Source organism: Acomys russatus, chromosome 31 (assembly GCF_903995435.1).
Source record: "Acomys russatus chromosome 31, mAcoRus1.1, whole genome shotgun sequence".
NCBI classification, from domain to species: Eukaryota; Metazoa; Chordata; class Mammalia; order Rodentia; family Muridae; genus Acomys; species Acomys russatus.
The window spans coordinates 12183945-12204247 of record NC_067167.1 but is presented as its reverse complement, the minus strand read 5'-3'; the positions used below and the strand labels follow the sequence as shown (position 1 = coordinate 12204247).

The window sequence follows — 20303 nt, the reverse complement described above, 5'->3', positions numbered from 1 at the left end:
TTTAGATGGCTTTGTCTTTATTTCTGTCCCAGCAAAAATGTTATTTGAATAATGATCTATGCCGGTCAAAGCGCAGTGAGAAGGCAAAAGTATCCACCATTGGAATAAGCAGATCTTAAACTAAGTACGGCAGGGGCTGGGGTTGTGGAGGACTGGCTGGTGAAAGATAGGGACACAGAAGAGAGGATAGTAGGTCCTCTGTGATTCTGGGCCTCCATGATTCCGGTCCTCTGTGATTCTGGTCCCTCTGTGATTCCGGTCCTCCATGATTCTGGTCCCTCTGTGATTCCGGTCCTCTGTGATTCCGGTCCTCCATGATTCCGGTCCTCCATGATTCTGGTCCCTCTGTGATTCCGGTCCTCCATGATTCCGGTCCTCCATGATTCTGGTCCCTCCGTGATTCCGGTCCTCCGTGATGCGGTCCTCCATCTTACCAGGCCGAGGTCTAGAACTGGCATGAGAGCTGTGGCTTAAGCAAAGGCATATGCTGGAGGTTTGTGGAAGATCTGCTTTCTGGAATGCTCAGGGCGGCTGTGTAGATGGTTCCATGGAAGTTGATGACAGGGAGATGTTTCCCCAGCAGCATTTTCCCATGGAGCCATGTATAAAGATACCAAGAAACACACCCTCGGTCACCAGATGCTGGCTCTACAGCAGTGAATGCTGAAGAAATGTGCTGAGGGGAGTGCTGGATCTAGGAGGCGAAGCCCCTTCCTCATCATTTTCCACTGAGTGCCTTCAGCTAGCAAAGCTCACCACTTTATGACCCCACATCCAGAAATACGTGTAAGGCCCTGTTCTACTGCTGAAAAGCAAAGGCTTAAATGCACCTGGCGCTGATGAGCAAGGCATCCATTACTGACTTATAGCAAAAACGGATGTGTTCATCACACTTCCTGTGAGCAAGGATGGACAGCTGTATAAATCATTTCAGCCACTGGATCCGCAGCCTCAGACGTCTCAGAAGCTCTGCCAAATCCAGAGAGACAACATTGAACAGTTTGTAAACGTAATGGCTTACACGCAGAGTCAGCAAAACAACTACCCCACAGGGTGTGGGAGAAATGTTATCCGACAACACGGTGAGAGGAACAGATTGGAGAGTTTCGTGGACTCAGGCTCCGTGTGAGTCACTAGCATAATGAAACTGTTTAAAAAAAAAAAAAAAAACCTACTTTGATGCTAAACTGCACAAGGTAAAGTGTAATGGTGAGGACTAGATAGCTACCTGATCCGTATATGAATGTGTGTGGAATGGAATGTCCAGACAGCATCAGTGCAGGTGGATCCCGGGAGATTTAACTTCATGTAGGTCCTTGTTAACACAAGCAGGATTATAACCGAACACAGCCCATAGTCCCTGCAGCCGTCATCCTCCCTCAAGACATGTCCTCTCCTCTACGTCTTTGGGGACATTCTGGCTGGAAGGAATTCCTCCTCCCTATTCTGAATTCCTGTATCTGTTATTTGTTAGTATTTATCGATTGTCACCCACACTTCATTTTATTGTCTTGAGAGACTTCCAATGGCATCATGCAAATCTGCTGCCTAAAGAGAACCGCCGTTGGCATTGATCTCCTAAATAATTCAAATATTTGTCTAAATCACTTTTCTCATATTAATTCCTTTAAAAATGATTTACTAAGGCAAACCTCAGTTGTGCTATACACAGCCTCCTATTATTTTTTTTTTCAGTTCACATGGTTTCATAAGCATACTAAATAGCAAGTGAATCAATGTGAAATTGTGGAAAGAGCTTTTAAGGACCATTTCAAAAACTACAAATAATTTTAAAAAGCAGTGCCTTTAATGACATTTGTGTGATTATTCTTGGCATACCCCACAACTCATAATACACTACTGTGGTGAACTAGGCGTGAACTAGACTACTGAGTTCAGAGGACCTGACCTTAACTGTTAGATATGACTCATCTCTGAACCATCATTGTCTAGCCCAGTGTCTATTGTCCAGAAGGATAAATCAATAAATCTTTATTGAACTGAATTGAAGGCTTGTTCAGCATAACAGATGTCTCCCTTTTACCCTCCTGACACAGTCAAAAACTTTACAATAGTAGCATGGGGCAACTATGATGCTAAATTTTTTTTCATCTCAGATTTTTAAGCTGGTTTTTTTTTTTTTTTTTTTTACAAGAACTCCAGATTAGATTAAAAAGAGGGCAGGGATTGGCTTCCAATATTCCCAAGGACTGCTGGGTGCAGCATTGTTGCTTGTGAGAGAGCCTTGGTAAAAAAACTCTCTCAGTTGATGATGAAGGGAAGGGGATCCTATTTAAGGACACTAGCCTTGAAACCCGGTAAGGAGCCAAAAATGTTGTTCAGTGGTAGAACACAAGCCTTAGGTTTAGTTACTAGGGCCACAAACAACAAATAAATAAACAAACAGATGTTTGGAAATGTGGTGATGAGGAAATGGAAGCACTTTGAATTAGAAATATCAATCAAAGAGTAAATTGTTAGCCAGGAAATTGGAAGCCTGTGTAATTTGCTGGAAAATATAAAGTAAAACTAGAAATGGTCTGTTTATCCAATATTCCATTGTCATCTCTGGTTTCATAACTGGAAAAAAAAAACGTGTGAAAAGAAAACTTCTAGATAGAGTTGATGTTCAGCCATGTTACTTTCTGCTGAAAACTCTTTCTGAAAATGTCACCTTGCATTGCAGTGTTGGCACCTGAGCCAGCATCGATCAGAAATAATACAAGAATATTGATTTCTAGACATGATTCATAAGGGCATTTTAGTGGCGTGTATGGTTTTCAGCCTCCCTCTGAATGTATTCTAACTGTAAAAATCAAACCTGGTGAAACCCATTTTCAAAACAAAGAAATTAATAACTCAGCGAAGATTTATTTATGTACATGTACATATACAGGTACTCTTGAAGTTGATTTGTATTCTCAAGTTTTGTGTTTAGAAAGAGAGTTAGTAGGATTTAGACAAAGTCATTCTCAGCATCTAATGGGTCCCCAGGAGTCCTGTTTTTTGTTTTGTTTTGTTTTGTTTTTCTAATTCTCAGCAGAGGTTCCAGGAAACCCAACCCTGGTACATAATCAAAAATTTAATCATTCAATGCAAATGTATTTTTTGAAGGACTGTTGTGTGTTATATAAAATGCAAATTTCCACCAATATTTGCATTTCGAGTATTTTCCTTAGACACTTAACATTAATGTCAGCCATCTTAAGCCATTGGTGCAGTACTATGATTAAAAGGATCAACCACTGAGTGACAAAAGTGAAACAGTGCATACACAGTTTTCTGTTAGGCTAGGCCCCTGGGTCCTGGTCAAGATCTAACATATGGAGAGCATTGATTAAAAGGAATAAAAGCCACCTGGGAGCTATAAACCCTATTCATCCTTTAAGAGGTCTTTAAAATTTATTTGATTAATTTTTTAAGAATTTCATTCAAGGTATTTGGATTATATTCACCCTCAACTCATACCCTTAACTCCTCCCAGATCCATCCCTACCTCTTAATGCCACCATGCCATATCCTCCTTCTTTTTTGTAAAGTTTAATAACTCATTGACTACAATTTGTGCTACACGTACACTCATGGGTGTGGGTTCATCTTCTGGAGTATGGCCACACTCTTAAAGAAAGCTAACTCTTCCTGCCCATGGTGCCATCAGCTGTATATAGCTAGCTCCTCAGTGAGGGAGGATTACTCACAAACCCCTTCCTGCTTCCTGCTGAATGAATGTTGACTGACTTGCTCACGAAAGGCAACCTCAGCTCCGCAGAAACTCACAACTGGTCAAAGTGCAGAAAGTAAGTGACCAAGCCACAAATGAGATGTCTCTATCACACACCCTCCCCCAAGGCTCAGGAGCCATCATGGAAGAAGAGATAGAAAGATTGAAGTTAATTTTAAGAAGATATGTGGATCTTGGTCTGAAAGCAACATGAACAATCAATGCTCTAAACTTCTACTTCTGAACAAGACGGAAGAACAGACACAAGCTACTCCTAATTATTCTCCCTCTCCCTCCTCTCCATCCCTCTCTCTCCCTCTCCCTTCTACCCTCTTGCTGTCTCCCTCCCTTTCTCCTTCTCACTCCCGTCTCCTTCTCTTTCTCCCATTGTCCCTCCCTCTCTCTTCCAAAACAGTTTCAAAAGAATAAAACATAAAATACACGAAATGTTATTTTAAGGCGTTGAATGCTGATGACGTTCTCAGAAAAGGCTTGCATAGACAATAAGGAGTACTTGGGACTAAACGAACCCCACCTAACACGTGTAAGAAGGAATACCCCAAAGAACGCACTCTCTGTCAGGATGCTTATACAACTGGCCAAGCTGCCTCAGCACTTTGGAGGTTAGGGCTGAAGTACCATGAATTCAAGGCTGGCCTGGGCTGTAAAGCCGTGTTCCAGGCAGTCTGGGATACACAGCAAAACACTATCTCAAATACGCACACACACACACAGACACACAAAAATGTATGGACATAAAAGAAAATTTCAGTAAGGAAGTTGAGGCTTTGAGAAAGAAGGAGAAAACAAGATGGATGTGAAAACCTAAGTAAATCAAACAAAACCCACTCTGAAAAGCATCACCAGTAGACTGGTGCAAATTCAAAATAAAACCATCAGGAATGGAGGACCACATTACAAAAATATTACATAAACAAGCACGACCACGAGGCCCAAGAACTATGGAATATGATCAAGATACCAAACCAGAGACTCCACAGGACAGAAGAAAAGGGCTGAGATTTTTAAAAATTAAAGGCAAAAAAGAATCTCCCCTCACTGTCATCGTAGCAGAAAATCCCCCAAATCTGAAGGGAAACATGTAAATATGAAAATATTTCAAATATCAAATATACACAACCAGAAAAGACTGCCCGTAGTATATTATAGAATAAGCTCACAAAGATGTAGCCACCTGATCTTTGACACAAGTATCGAAAGCGTTGAGTTGTCTCGCGGGGCTGGGGAAACTGTATATTCACTTACAAAATAAATAGATCTGTTTGTCTCATCTAGAACAAAACTCAATTCTGTATGACCGAGTGACCTTAACATAGGGCAAAAGTTCTACAGGAAAACGGGTGAAGCAGTTCAAGGTATAGACATGGGCAAGGACTGTATGAAACTTGTAGCACAGGAAGCCATCCCAAGGCTGCATACACGGGATGGCAGGAAATCGAGAAAGCTACCTCATAGTGAGGAAAGCCATCATCAGAGGGAAGAGGACACAAATAAAGAATATTCTGATTGCAATACTTATTATAGACTTCCAGTCCATAATAGTATAATTGTCAAATACGTCAGTAGAGCATAGAGAATCCAGAAATGGAACCACACATACGCGAACAGTCGGTTGTCGTCAGTGGCTCAAATGCTAGCCTGTGGATAGAGGACTCCCTTCTCAATAGTGGTATCAAAGTAATTAGTATGTATTTGAAAGAATCAGACTTGGACCCACCTTAAGTGAGCCATGCATCCTAAATGTGAAAGTAACACTAGAAAAAGTCTAGGTATTATGGTCAGGAAGTAAAATAAATAAAACTTTTTTTTTTAAAGTCTAGATGAAAACATTTGTCATGTTTGGGTTAGTTGGGTATTTCCAAAAAGTATAACACTGGAAATAAAACTAATAAAAGAAACAAAAAAAAATAGACAAATTGAAGTTCATTAAAAAAATGAAATTTTACTCTTCTTAGAAATATTCTTAAGAGAACAAAAGAGAATCCCACATTAACATAAAAAGCTTTCAAAGCATATATTTAGAACATATTAAAATACCCAAAACTATATTATAAACTTTTTAATGGTCATAAGACTTAGACAGGTACTTTGCATGTGATATACTAGTGACCAGCAAACATGTAAAAACCCTTTTGCCAGAGAAATACAAATTAAAATAATGATGAGCTCACACCAAACACTTGTCAGATTGCCTAAGATTAAGAAAGCTAACTATACCAAGTATTATTGGGGATGGAGAAATCTAAACCTCAACATGCTGCTAGTAAAAATGCACATGACACAAAAGGTACTCAGAAGGTAGATTTGAGAAGACTGCAAGTTTGAAGTCACAAACTAACTACCTCACAAGTCCCAGGCCATTGAGGATATAGAGTGAGGCCCTGTCTCAAAGACAAAAAAAGATGAATGAGGTGAGGTGGGAATTGGAGATGAGAGGAGGGGGGAAGTGAGGACAAGAGAAGAGAAGAAAGGAGAGGTGAGCCGAGGTTAATAATAGTTACCATCAATCAGGAAGCTGAAGGCAGAAAAGTGCCATGAGGTTTAGATCAGTCTGGGCTACATAGGGAATTCCGGGCTATAAGAAGCTAGTGTGTGATCCTGATTCAATAAATAAAGTGAATAGAACAGCAAAACAAAGTGAAGCTATGGATGTATGGAAAGCTTTCTATGTAGATGCTAATAGGGCTTTTATTCATAGCAAATCTAAACTAGAAAATACCAAAATGTACATCATCAGGAGACTGAAGAAATTATTGTACATTCATATGATGGACTCAGCAGTAAAGAGAAATGAACTACTGGGGCGCAGTGTTTATGAGCATTTGCTGCTCTCACAGAGGACCAGTGTTCACTTCCCAGCACTTTGTTGGGTGACAAGAGATCTGATGCCCTCTTCTGGTCTACTCGGGCACCTGCACTCATATGCACAGACACACACACACACACACACACACACACACACACACACACACACACACAATGAAATAAGTTGAGAGAGCAGAGGAGTTACTAATGTTTGCAGTACAGAAAAGTCTCAAGCTGAATAAAAGAAGTCAGAAGAGACAAGTAAATATTGGGTGACTACATTCATAAAAGACTCTAGAAAATAAATGGAAATTGAGAGTGCAGAAAACAAGTCAGTATTTGTCTTGGCAATAGGACAGGAGGAGGCAGATTATAAAGTGGCATGAGAAAGCTGTTGAAGTGATGGGTATGTTTACCATATTGGCCATGCTGATGGTTTCCTGAGCACACACGTATATCAGAACTTAGTAACTATGCATCTCAAGTGTGTGCTCATTATTATCTGCCAGTCATACTTCAGCTTCTTTATTTACCTCAAACCATTTTTTAAATTTTTTATTATTAATTTATTCTTGTTACATCTCAATGGTTATCCCATCCCTTGTGTCCTCCCGTTCTTCCCTCCCTCCCATTTTCCCATTATTCCCCTCCCCTATGACTGTTCCTGAGGGGGATTACCTCCCCCTGTATATGCTCACAGGGTATCAAGTCTCTTCTCGGTAACCTGCTGTCCTTCTGAGTGCCACCAGGTCTCCCCATCCAGGGGACATGGTCAAATGTGAGGCACCAGAGTACGTGAGAAAGTCATATCCCACTCTCCACTCAACTGTGGAGAATGTTCTGTCCATTGGCTAGATCTGGGTAGGGGTTTAAAGTTTACCACCTGTATTGTCCTTGGCTGGTGCCTTAGTTTGGGCGGGACCCCTGAGCCCAAATCTGCCTATCATAATGTTCTACTTGTAGGTCAAACCATTTTTTTAAGTCTACATATTGCTTCCATTTTAGAAGTAGAAAAATCTTTGAGAATGGGAGGATATAATTGCAAACCATGTTTCTTATGAGGGACTGATATACAAAGTATTTAAAACACCTATTCAACACCAAAAAAACGTCTGACTTGATTTAAAAATCAGCAAAAGAATTTAAGAGATACTTTCCCACAGGAAAAAATACTACTGGGCAACATCATACAAAGCTATTCAATACCATTAACACTCATACATTAAAAAAAAAAAAAAAAAAACTTTCAAAAATGACCCCATATTCATTCAGCATAGTCAGAACAGTCAAGATATGGAAACAATCTAGGTGTAAAGAAATAGTATGAAACAGGTATAGGATGGAAATGTATTCCACTCTTCAAAAGCCTGTGACAACATGAACTAACTTAGAGGGCTTAGACAAACACAGAAAGGCAAAGGCTCCATAATCTCACTTACTTGTGGAATATTGAATAGGGATCTGACACACACCATGGTGGTGATGTGTGTATTAATTCATTTGAATATGGTAGTCATGGCACAATGTACACTGTTGCAGGATATTTGGTCCCACTGTGAACACCATGATTGTGAACTGTACAAACCTGTTTTTTTTGTCTGGTGTGGCTCAGCCCTAACACACACCTTTAATCCAATTTTTTTTCTGCACACAGGATTAAATCAAGTTAACCCTAGGTCAAGAGGTGGAGCAAGAAACCAGCCGACAGGCGGTAAACAGAAAGGAGGGGCCTTGAGTTGAAGGGTATTTAAGACAATATGGAGAAAGAGGAGAAGGAAGAGGAGGAGGACCAGCTTTTGGCTTTTTCCTTTTGGGATGTGAGCTGATAGGAAGGTCAGCTGGGTGCTTTCTCTGCCTCTCTGAGCTAGCAGGCTTTCATTCCAGCATCTGGATCCTGAGTCTTTATTGGTAAAAATCAAATGGATGGGATTTTTGTTTTTAAAGCAACAATAGACTTTATATACCATAAATATATCCAATCTTGAGGCATTTAAATTTTTGAATTAATAAAAGCCTGCTTTCCTAGCACTCGCTTCCAGCTTCCTAGGGTATAACAAAGGTTTCTTTCTAAGCTGTTGGTATCTAAACTAATTTTGCTCATCACTGAAAGCCTAGGCTATGGTTTCCAGGAAGTGTCACTTTGTCTTAGTCTTGGCCACTGAAGATTCAAGTTCAATGTTCATTGAAATCTCCTTCCTTGTTGCTCCAGGTCTGAACCGCTTGCTAACCAATGGCTCCTATGAAGCTGCCTTTCCCCTGCATGAGGTACTGTGTTTCCTTTTCTTTCCTCATTTCAATTTCTTGTTACTAGACTTGGCTTCTCGGGATAGTCTTTAATTTGTTGATAAGCCTTGCATTCAGAATTGATTTAACTTGTTTAGTACGTAATTAGGGAGAGTCTACTTGTATCCCTCCATCTCTTCCTCAGCTCAGTTTATTTCTATCTTTTTATGTAACTGAAAGAACACTTAAATCAAGAGCCACTCAGCATGAATCCAGAGAAATTACTTAAAGACTCTAAGTCACGCAATTAAAAAGGCATTGAATGGAAGTGCCAGGGGAGGGCAAATGTTCCTGAACTATATAGGCTTTGCAATAAATACATTTATAGCTATCTTTTGAAAGAATGGGAGCAAACTATTTTTGCAAAGTGTTATATAAGCAAATGTAATGGATGGAAGTTAATAATACTGAACTCATTGTTGTAAGATGTGTAAGTACAGATACTGTCTTACTAGCTTGGTACTAAATAGGACTTTAATAAATCATTTTAAATGACTTTCCTAAGTATAGCTGTGATGGCCCTTAACTTGAATTTCCTAATGGATCTTGGATACATTAATCCAGAATCTGTCCCTGGGTTTACAGGAACATAATCTTCATGATTATTGGGAAATGTCATTTTCACAGGTAGGACTGTGAGTTGCTATATGAATATAGACAAACACCACAGCTCCTGCACCTGACAAACCATCATACTTTGGAGGGTGGTCCAACTCTACATGAGTGACAAGTTTCTCCAAAACTTGTATTGTTTTTTTTTTTTTACAAGAAAAGCTTCTTTTTCTTTCTTTCTTTCTTTCTTTCTTTCTTTTTTTTTTTTTTAACACCAAAAGGATGCCAAGGGTGTTGAAGAATTTTTTAAACCTTATTTATTAAGAAAACTAGAATCCATAGTCTGAAGTCTTACTTACAACTTTCCAGGAGACATTAATGGGATGACAAGCCAACAAGGGTCTTCTGGAGCCACAGGATCTTGATTCTGAACACCAAGATTCGCCCAAAGTGGCTTCCTGTGGTTGTGAGCTAGCACTGCCGTAAAAAGAGTTTCACTGCACACTGTGTGCCCCGCACTCCCGACAGGAGACAGAAGTGCAGGGCTGGGGATGGGCAGACCTGAGAATGTATAATGAAATACAGATGTTCAGCCCTACAGTCACCTGCGGTCCCCTTTGGAACTTACATGTCTTGGCACAGTCCTGGCTCTATGGGAAGAGAATTTGCAGATTGCTTTACACGTGCCATTGTTCCTCTGAATTTTGATTTTCAGTTTAACTTGGTTGTGTTATTTAGCCTCAAAACAACCTTCAGACACTAAATGGAAAGCTACTGTTACCTTTGTTGCATGTTCAAAGTGAAAGCAGAGGTTTAGGAAAAGGTTGGCCCTCCCTATGTCACACACCGGGTTAGTGGTTGAGCCGAGACAAGACTGTTTATCTGCTGCACAGATCGATTAAAGAAGGATTTCTAGGCTACTGTTAATTAGTTTCCCTCCAAAGATACTTTTTCTGTTTGTGAAACTTGCATCACCATGAACCATCATGGACACCACTCTGGCCTCACTTATCTATGAAGAGATTGCTTTAGCTTTGAGTTATTAAGATCCAAAATTACTAGGATGTCCAGTTTTTACATTCAAGCATTTTCACATTTGTAGGTCTACATGACAAGGCCACAGCTATGGCCACCTACTAAGCCTTATCTTGAGAAAAATAGGGAGCTAGCTAGCCGGCCTTGGACATAGCCTCTGAGCCAGACTGTCCATTCCAAGCATGGAAGAAATGTATCAGAGTGAATATTATTACTTTCATGATTGACTGGTAAAGTGGGGCTCAGACTTAGGAGGTCTGTGTGTAAGATCTCCCAGCAAGGAAGCAGCAGAGCTGAGCTTGGGCCTCAGCACGCCTCATTCTCACAAGCACACCGTCTTTGTCTGCTCACATCAGCAGCAAGATAAATCCAAAATAATGGATCCAAGTGGAAGTGTTTCCCCTTCCATAGAGAGAGCAAGCCCTTTCTAGCTGCTGTCACCCTCTTGCTTCTGCTACCTTAAGACACAGGTGTCACCATCTGGTTTCTCGTGCCTTTGTATCGCTCACCAGCAGTGATGTTCTTACCCCAGGGAAGTTACCGGAGTAAAAACTCCATTAAAACGCATGGAGCAGTAAACCACAGACATCTCCTCTATGAGTGCTGGGCTTCCTGGGGCGTGTGGTATAAGTACCAGCCTTTGGATCTCGTAAGGTGAGTTTTTACTAACTGTACGACGAACATTGCACCGAATAATGACGGCATACTGTCTTCTTGGGGAAACTTATTTGGCGAAGACATGTTGAGCTCTAGCACTCTACCTTGACTTCTTCTGAAGGTAGCGTCTCGGGGGACGCTGGCTGTTCTTGGTAAACCCCAGTTGAGGATGATGGTTCCCTCAGATGGACCTCATGGAGGGGCTATGGAAGGGACAGGGATGATAGGTTAGACCTCCCACAAGACTCCAGGAGGAGCAGGTCACCCAGGTGACTGTTAGGGACAATTATCCTGTAGAGAGGTAATGCCATGTAAATATATTAGTGATGATCTAGACTGTTCTTCCCACAGTTTACTATTATTCTAACTCCAAAAATGCTGCTCTAATCCTAAACGTTCTGACCACTGGTATGACATGACAAGGGGAACGGCCCACACCTGACGCCCTGTGATAGGTCAGCCAATCCCACAGCAAAGTAAAAACGCATGGCCATGAATAGAAGTGAATGCTAGGTTTAGGCTTAGGTCCTTTCCTAAAGCTGCCCACCCCACTATGTATATGTGAGTATCTCAAAATCCAAAACCCAAGATTTGAAAATTGAAACACTGCTGATGCAAAGTATTTGGGGGAAATAACTATGCGGTGTTTTATGCAAGCAGGACAGGTGAAGCTGTCATTCCAAGGTGTTTCTATATGATTTTACTCTTAGGCTAATAATCTTTAAGGGTTATTTTAATGCATAGATCAAAAAAATGAATCAGCTGTTAGCTTATGATCACTGCGTGTTTATGGTTTTTTTTTTTCCTATTGTTTAGATCTATCCAAAGTGCCATGGCAGTATTGTGCACTGACACCTCATTACTTATTTAAAGACTATTTCTTGGGGTTGAGTGAGTGCCATCCATAACTGTGGATTCGCCATTAAAGACAGAGCCATAACCAGTTCCTTAGACAAGCTGGAATTGGGGCCCTACAAAAGCAGTAGCCATAAAATAAAAAAATAAAGAAACTCAGAAGGGAGTAACAACAACAAAAACTAACTGACTTTATATTCCAGTCACTCCTACCTGTTTACCATGTGTTTATTCTGCATAGGCCAGCATCTTGATGAATTGCTCCCTCTTCCCTGGGGTACTAAATGATACAAACAACCCAAGTGAGGGGGGGAAAAAAAAGATTTCTGAAGATGGGATCATTTTCCTTTGGCCAGATGCACTCGGTGCTAAACAAAGGAGCAGAGGGGGAAATAAAAACAAATTTTCTTCCCAGTCTCTGCCCCTTTTATTACACGAATCACACTGATGAGAAATTAAAGAACATTGCTAGTACAAGCCATCCCACGAGGCCAGCATGCTGGTTGGGGTTTGTAGTCAATTCATGGTCTCTAGAGTGGAGAAACTCCATTTCCTACAAGAGAACAGGCCCTGAGCATTGAACCAACTGGAAAAAAAATTACCAGGCCGTGAATAATTAGATAAAATTCATGAGGGAATCTGTAAGGTCTATAACAGTTCAGATGGATGGAAAGACTGAATTTGGTCAACATATACATAGAAGTGTCTCTAGAACAGAGACCTGGCAAAGCATAAGGCTGTGCTGGCCCTGACTTGGCCCACCATGACTTGAGTAGAATAAATTGTTGGACAACTAGTGAACTTATATCTTAAATTCTTCTTGTCCTGTGGATGCCACGTTCTCTTTATCTTTTGAATCTGACTGTATCCTCACACCCTAGTGTGTGTGTGGCACTCACTGCTGGCTTTGTTCATTATCTGGATGGTGGTGATGACAGAAGCCCCTTGCCCAGCTCCCTTTCCACTTGGCCTCCTTCCAATCCCATGTGTACTCTCAGAATAAGCTGGTGTATAACCATGTCCATTTAGGGGCAGGGTAATTCTACTCCCCTGGTATAAAGTAATAGGGGAGAAGTTCATTTCTGAGCTTTGAGTTGACCAGATGGCTGTTTCTTCTCTTAGCTTCCCTTGTCTGATTTACCAGGAAAACCACTACTAAGTGACACAACTAAGCAAAGTGTTATAACACTGAATGTCACACATGACTGTAGTTTCAAGGTTTTTTGTGTCCCAAACAGGCGGTATTTTGGAGAGAAGATTGGACTGTATTTTGCCTGGCTGGGCTGGTACACGGGCATGCTTTTCCCTGCGGCCTTCATTGGGTTGTTTGTCTTTTTGTATGGAGTCACCACTCTGGACCACTGCCAAGTCAGGTATGGGGAACTCATGGTTGGGCCTGCCTTTTCTTCAATATTTAGAGATGGCGGTTTACACCTTGTGGATGTCCACAGCCTGAATAGGTGTAGTCTTTCACCACTTTCTCACTCTCTGGGGGAAAAAAAATCCAAAGGCTCTCGAGGTTTCCTGTGACCCTTGTCCTTGTAGCTTCTGTCTTTTGCTACCGTGGAAGCAAAACATTAACAACTCCAGACAGAAGCGTGAGCAACCATACATCCACAGAACAACTCCATTTCATTCAGGGCCTAGAGGTTGTTTTCTTTCTGGCTTTGTCCCTGTCTTGAAATTGGTACCTGCTGGTGCAGAGTACTATCTAGCAATCCTATTTCATAAATTCTGCGTTTCTATGAGGAATCTCTGTAGATTACTAATGACTCTGTAGATTACTAATGCCTACAGAATGGTCAGTCCCTAGGTGGCAGTCAATCCCTTGGTTTCCTCACCAGAATATGGTTTCAGATATGCATAGAGATCTTACTGCAGAGCTGGGCTGCCATGACCTTGAACAACAATGTTCCTTTTAAGAATGAGTGATTTTTGCCCCCTGCCTACCGAAATATTTTACTTTCTGTGGTATGTTAAATACCACTTGGTTTCTCTCAAGGATTATAATGCTTAGTTACTCCTTCAATTTATTGGTTTTCTCACACACATAGGTGAAGGCAGGTTTGTTTTGTTGTTGTTGTTGTTGTTGTTGTTGTTGTTGTTGTTTTTAGTATATCAATGTTTCCGTAATTCAGTATGAGACCGCTATCCATGGTGAAATGTTGCGTGAAAGGCTGCTTACTTTGGGGTACAATTTGGAGTATAACAAATGTTTTTCTTCATGCGTTTTCCTAGGCTTAATTTATTAATGTGTAAGTAAAAGCTTTATAAATAAAATGTATCAAAATATCGACACATGCAGGGGCTGTTGACGTTGGTATCAGAAAAGACTGAAAAGCACCCATGGGCATACAATGAACACATTGGGTCTTACTTACCCGTCGGACACTCTAGCATTGTTTCAGAGGAAGGATCCAAACACACTCTGCATCACCGAGAGTCAGTTCTTCTCTGTTCTCCTTTCCAGTAAAGAAGTCTGCCAAGCGACGGATATCATCATGTGTCCTGTGTGTGACAAATACTGTCCATTCATGAGGCTGTCAGACAGCTGCGTTTATGCCAAGGTAACATTTTAGGTGGGATTGAATTCACCGTGGCTTTCCTGAGGAACGCTGGGTGATTATATTTCTCTGTTATTTCCCATGTTTGAACCCCCCGAATTGTGTGTTGTAAGACGGGACCACCAGCATTCGGTGTTCCAATGCAAATATCTTTTTGAATGTGGTGTATCTAAAATATGTGTCTCCAGGCATCATAGCAAGATGCCACATCCTAGCCTGGATCAAAGAACACAAGCAGTTGGAGTCAGGGGAAGTTCAGTTTATGTTTTTTGTTGTTATTGAGTGATTTCTGTTTATTACTGACCACACGTGGAGCAATGACACGGGTCTCCTATAACGTAAATTCTGTGAGAATCAAGATGATTTGTCTCACTTTGCTCTTCACAATTCAGTAACATTTATTTTTACACACGATCTTAACCAAAAGGCTGTGAAGTGATGGGGTGTATGTTTTACATTTTGAAATATTAGTCATAAAAGGGATACTGTCTTGATTGCTCCTCCTGCCCTAGTGATGAAATCCTATGACACAGTTAACAAGGAAGGAGTTTCTTTTAGCTCACAATGCCAAGGTAGCATCCCAAGGTGGTAGGAGCGAGAAGCACACTGCGCCTGCAGCCAGGGAGCGTGGGAAGGTGAATCTTGTGTTTAGCTGGCTTCCTCCCTTGGGTACAATCAAAACCCAAGCCCAGGGACTGGTGCCACCCACTTTTAGAGTGGAGCTTCTCTTCTGACTTAAGTTAACCTAATCAAGATAATCCTTGACAGGCATGGCCCAAGGCTTGTCTTCTAAATCCCATAATCTTAGATTCTCTCAAGGTGACAACCCAGTATTAGCCATCGCACATGCACAGGCTTTACCAGACTGCCAAAGGTATCCATGGTGGGGAAAATGGCTGGAACCCCTGCCCTAGACATCCCATGGCTAATCCAGGAGCCTAGGTATCCATGCTTTATCCTTGGAATTTATTCTTCATTCATGCTTTATTCTCTGCTATATGCTGCGTCTGGTTTTGACTCCACTCTCTACCACTTTTTTGGCTTCTGTTTGTTTGTTTGCTTGCTTGTTTCATCTACAAAATGCACATGCAAAACAGTAAGGTCTCAGTAAATGACACTTGTGGCTATTTGGCTTTTCTCTGTCATTATTGTCAATAATCAAATCCAGCTCAGCTACCTGCCCATTGACCTTTGCCTAGGTGTCGCCTTTCTGGGGCTAAGCTTCTTGTTCCTTAATTTAGTCAGGGATGGGATAACAGTTGAGATGCAATACGAATAAATTAATAAAATATATTTTAAAAATAAATACATTGATAGGAACGTAAAAATAAAAGGAAGTCAGGGGCTTCTCTGTGATCTACTCCCTGACACATCCTGAATGCTGACTATTGCTTTGTTGAACACCCAGGCCATGATGATATGATTTCTATCATGTACTATCTCATGCCCGTTTCTCATGGTATAAAAGGGGTTGGCAGATTCTATCAGGCATCTGTGGTTACTGCAGCCTGGCTCTATCTAATGACTCTGTTGGCTTTGTACTGATTTGCTCACTTAGGATAAGAGAACATTTGATAGGCAGCCCACAGTCTGTCCATGCGTAATGGCTGCAGCACTGCAGGTGGTGAGTCTGGTGGGCAGAGCTCGCACTGTAGCAGTCATCTATGAGTCAAAAAAGATTTGAGCTCTGAGTATATGTCACAAGAGACCAAAAACAAAAACAAAAAACAGCAACAACAAAAACCACCAAGTGTTGTCTTTCCCTAGCTCTAGAGGAACATGTAGAACTTGGTCAGTCATGCAATTTTATTCGAAAAGTCATGAGAGAGTTTACATTTTAAAAGCCTGGTTTTGGAAAGCATCAAATGTTTGTTGTCTGTCGTTTGCTTTGTCTGGTTTGGTGTCCCCCGTGTTGTACCGCTCATGAGATGATTTCTAATGGGAAGAGTGGCTTGAGTGAAATTCCCTTTGTAGAAGATCCTTAATGTTTCCTTAAATCAACCCTCATGAATAGTCCAGAGTACTCAGATTTCATAGTGGCTCCTATTGGCAAGAATTCTACTGAAGCTCTAAAACAATACTAATTTTAACGTTAGGTCGTTTTCATAATTGGTTGGTAGTGTGTGTTAGTTCTAACCTGCATGTCAGTTTCAAGGCAGATGTTATTATCAGCATTTTACTCAGAGAAGTGAAACCTGCTCATCTTCGCTCATGCAACAGTAAGCGTGGTAAACATGGGCCTCAGTTTACCAGACGACACAACATCCGCTTTACCCCTGGGCCCTCCTGAGCCATACGATATTTAGACTATAGTCAAGAATGGCGGAATCAGAGCTCTACAGGCTCCCCTTGAAAGGCTGTATTAGAATGTCAAGATTGAGTCTGTGGGGCTTGTACATTCAGGAAGTCTGGATAAGAGCAGACCTCAGGTCCAGCTGAGACAGCTGTTGTTCTGCTCACTCGTCAAGGGATAGCTTACCCTCATCCTTGACGTGTGCAAGAGGCTGAAAGCTGCCTCCAAGAGGTTTAGCAGGGAGAGACTTAGAAGCTTCCCCCCCCCCCCCCACCCCCGCCAGCAACAAACAAACAACAACAAATCAGGAGGTAGCACCCAATCTAGAACTGGCTGTCCAGACCCCCAGTGTCCCTCCCCGGACACTTGTGCACACCGTTGTTCTGCGGCTGGGTTCACTTCCTACACTGGGAAGATGGCTGCACCTCTAGTCTTCTGTCTTCCTTTGTTTCTCCTTATACATACTTTTTATGCTTATTTTACCTTCTTGGTCTTTGGACTAGGGGTAAAACTCAATGGCAAGGCATTTGCCTAGCATGTATGAGGCTCCGGGTTTCATCCCCATCGTTAATTTTTTTTTTCAAGACAGGGTTTCTCTGTGTAGTCTTGGTTGGCCTGGACTCCCATTGTAGACCAGGCTGGCCTCCAACTCACAGAGATCCACCTGCTGCTGCGTCCCGAGTGCTGGGATTACAGTCATGTGCCACCACCACCCGGCCTCATTAAAAAAAAAAAAAAAAATTTAAAGTTTCATTTTTTGTTCTAGGGTCTATGCTCCTTCAGAGAGTATATGCTGGGCTGGGGAAATGATGGAGCAGGAAAACATTTGCCATGGGCAAGGACCAGAGCATAGATCCCTAGCACCTATGTAAAACCCAGGCAGCTATGACAGCCTGCCTATCCCAGCATGCCAGGAGGCAGAGACAGGGAATCCCCTAAGCAAGCTGCCTACATTATCTGATTCAGCAAGCTCTGGGGTTGACTGAGACACCATGCTTCAACATATAAGGTGGAGAACAATCTAGAAAGATACACATGCATGCACACAAGCACACGCGTGCACACATACACATACACACGCGTGCACACATACACATACACACACACTTAAATACATAGTTATGCTCATGTGCAAACCCACATTTACATGTGCCCCACACAGATAAGTTTGAAACCATTGCCAGTCTCTCTGGAGCATCTTGAAGTCTTTGTTCTTGTCTTTTGTCAATATTCAGACTTTGTTCTCTTGCTTTTCTTTGGTGGGATTTGGCTAAGGGAGCCATCACATGAGCTCAGTTACCATTTGACCAGGAAAATAGGGAGTCTCTGTTTTATCAGCTATTCTGATTCACGCTGACAGCCACAGTGTTAAGCTGCCTCTTCAAATGTTCATATATCCTGTCCTGAGGAAGTGCTCTGCTGGGTCTCACTGACCGACCGATGTGCTCCTAGGAAACAGCATGCGACACATCTATTGTGTGGGTGCAAAGTGATCTAGGCAGCCCAAAAGAAGAGCTACAATTCCACCAAGGACCCACCATTGTGTTACAAGCTACTGCATTTACCAAACACCCAGAAGAGGAACCTGAAGCCACCAAGCACCACTAGAGCTGTCATTGCTGTATGATACAGGGCGGCCAATTCCATTTCAACATTCCGTCCTGCAGAGTAGGATTTAGATACTTGTGTCATACTCAGTGTTTGAAGGATGCCCATCTCTCCTCTATTCAAGGAAAGAGAGAGCATAAACTCTTGGAATAAAACATAATTCTTGGCATTATGGTATAGCAAGAAAACGCCTGTTTATGCTGGGCATAATCTCCAGAACTGTAAAGTATACTTTACAAGGAAAACATAAAATGCCCAAAAGACTATCCTTTATGAAACCATCAGTCATCAATTGGTCACAGACTGTATACTGAGGGTGGAAATGCATGTCGCTGTTTTGCAGTAAGAATAGAACTTTAGAACACATTCCGGTGTAAGGTATTGCTAACTGTCTTTGGGTTATGTGGAGTGGGCAAATATAGTGGTTACCTGAGGCTTTAATGGATGTGAGAGTGGGTTTGGTAATGGTTCTTTTCTCTTGTGTTTGTAACGATGAAATGCAAAGTAGACCACAAAACATTTGCTCGAAATTACAGGAGAAACTAGCTATGTTTTTGTAGTGAATAAACCAGACATTAGGAACAGTGTTTGGAGAGTTAAGAGCCTGTACACCAGAAACAAAAGCACCTTCCTGAGCCTAAAAGTAATCATATCCCTATCCTTGTAGATATATAAGAGATTTTTATGGCGCACAAAGTAGAACTCTTAGTAGCACTGTTGGGGCTGCTGACAAAATGTTCAACTGCATGATCCTGATGTAAAGGGAACACACTCTTTCCTCCACCTCAGAAACTTCATAGTCAGGAGACACCCCCTTCTCACTCGTCAAGGGGAATATTCACCAAAGAACCCTTATAAAGCTCACTGTACCACTGTAACTACTTTTATGCAGCTTTAAAAGCAGCAGTTTAAAATGCTGTTCGTGAGAAATCAGCTGAACCGGTTCTGTCATTCCCAGGTGACCCACCTTTTTGACAACGGAGCTACTGTGTTCTTTGCTGTGTTCATGGCAGTCTGGGGTAAGTGAACAGCAACCATACAGTTGAGTTCCCCCTCGTCTGCCCTCTGGTGTGTTCCCTTAGAGTCTCACTCTGGGTGTGAATGGAAAAAAAAACTTGAATAAATACAGTTGGGTTTTCTGTTGGCAATGACCAGGTCACTAATTTCCTTGGCTTACCTTTAAAGTGATAATATACAGGAGGAATATGTTTGATATTTTCCTCTAAAATCTTTAACAGCTTCATCAATTTCCTTGGAATCTCAGCCTCCATCTCTGGCTCTCACAATCCGGTGGCTGAGAGCTATCAAAGATGTTGGCATCCATAGCCTGTCTATGAATAGTCTGATTCCTGTAGGAGTTCTGCCTTCCCTGGCAGCAGAAGATATGTAACAATCTCTCACTTTTTGCTACCCTTAAGTTCTCAGTGCATTTGTATCCCTGAGGAGGAGGAAGAAGAACTAAGCCAATGATTGCACAGGGTTTTTTGGCTACAGGACTGAGATCAAAACCAAGAATAGTACATCTCTTGATTCCCTAGAATCAAGTATCATGATCAGGAGTTGCAATAAGCAACCAGTCCTTAAGCCTTGCCATTGTAACAAACGAAGTGACTGTGAAAAGGGTTTTCATTGCTTAGGTGAGTGGTACCTAACTTTTCCTGATTCCGGCCACATATAAAATGGAAAGAGATGCTGGAAATACCAGTGGACATAAGAAGAGCTTTCTCACAACTAAGGCTAGAGTGATAAGCGTCCTTACCCAGCATCCCTCAAAGCTAGCTCTTCCTTGAACACTAACCTACTGTGTTATGATGAATGTTTGTGTGTGAGTAGTCTCCTGGTGTCATCCGCGAGGAGTTAAATTCAAACCTCCTGTATCCACTTCGGTATTCCTCCAATTTCCAATACC

The 20303-nt window shown here is 41.6% G+C and overlaps 1 protein-coding gene across 1 annotated transcript in view; it reads left to right on the top strand.

Annotated features, from left to right (window-relative positions):
• Ano4 (anoctamin 4) overlaps positions 1-20303 on the top strand; it is a 401662-nt gene that overhangs the window by 325094 nt on the left and 56265 nt on the right. Inside the window, exons 12-16 of the mRNA XM_051172646.1 lie at positions 8757-8812; positions 10950-11071; positions 13168-13302; positions 14400-14496; positions 19353-19413. Coding sequence (XP_051028603.1) covers positions 8757-8812; positions 10950-11071; positions 13168-13302; positions 14400-14496; positions 19353-19413 — 471 coding nt within the window. The remainder of the gene's footprint in view (positions 1-8756; positions 8813-10949; positions 11072-13167; positions 13303-14399; positions 14497-19352; positions 19414-20303) is intronic.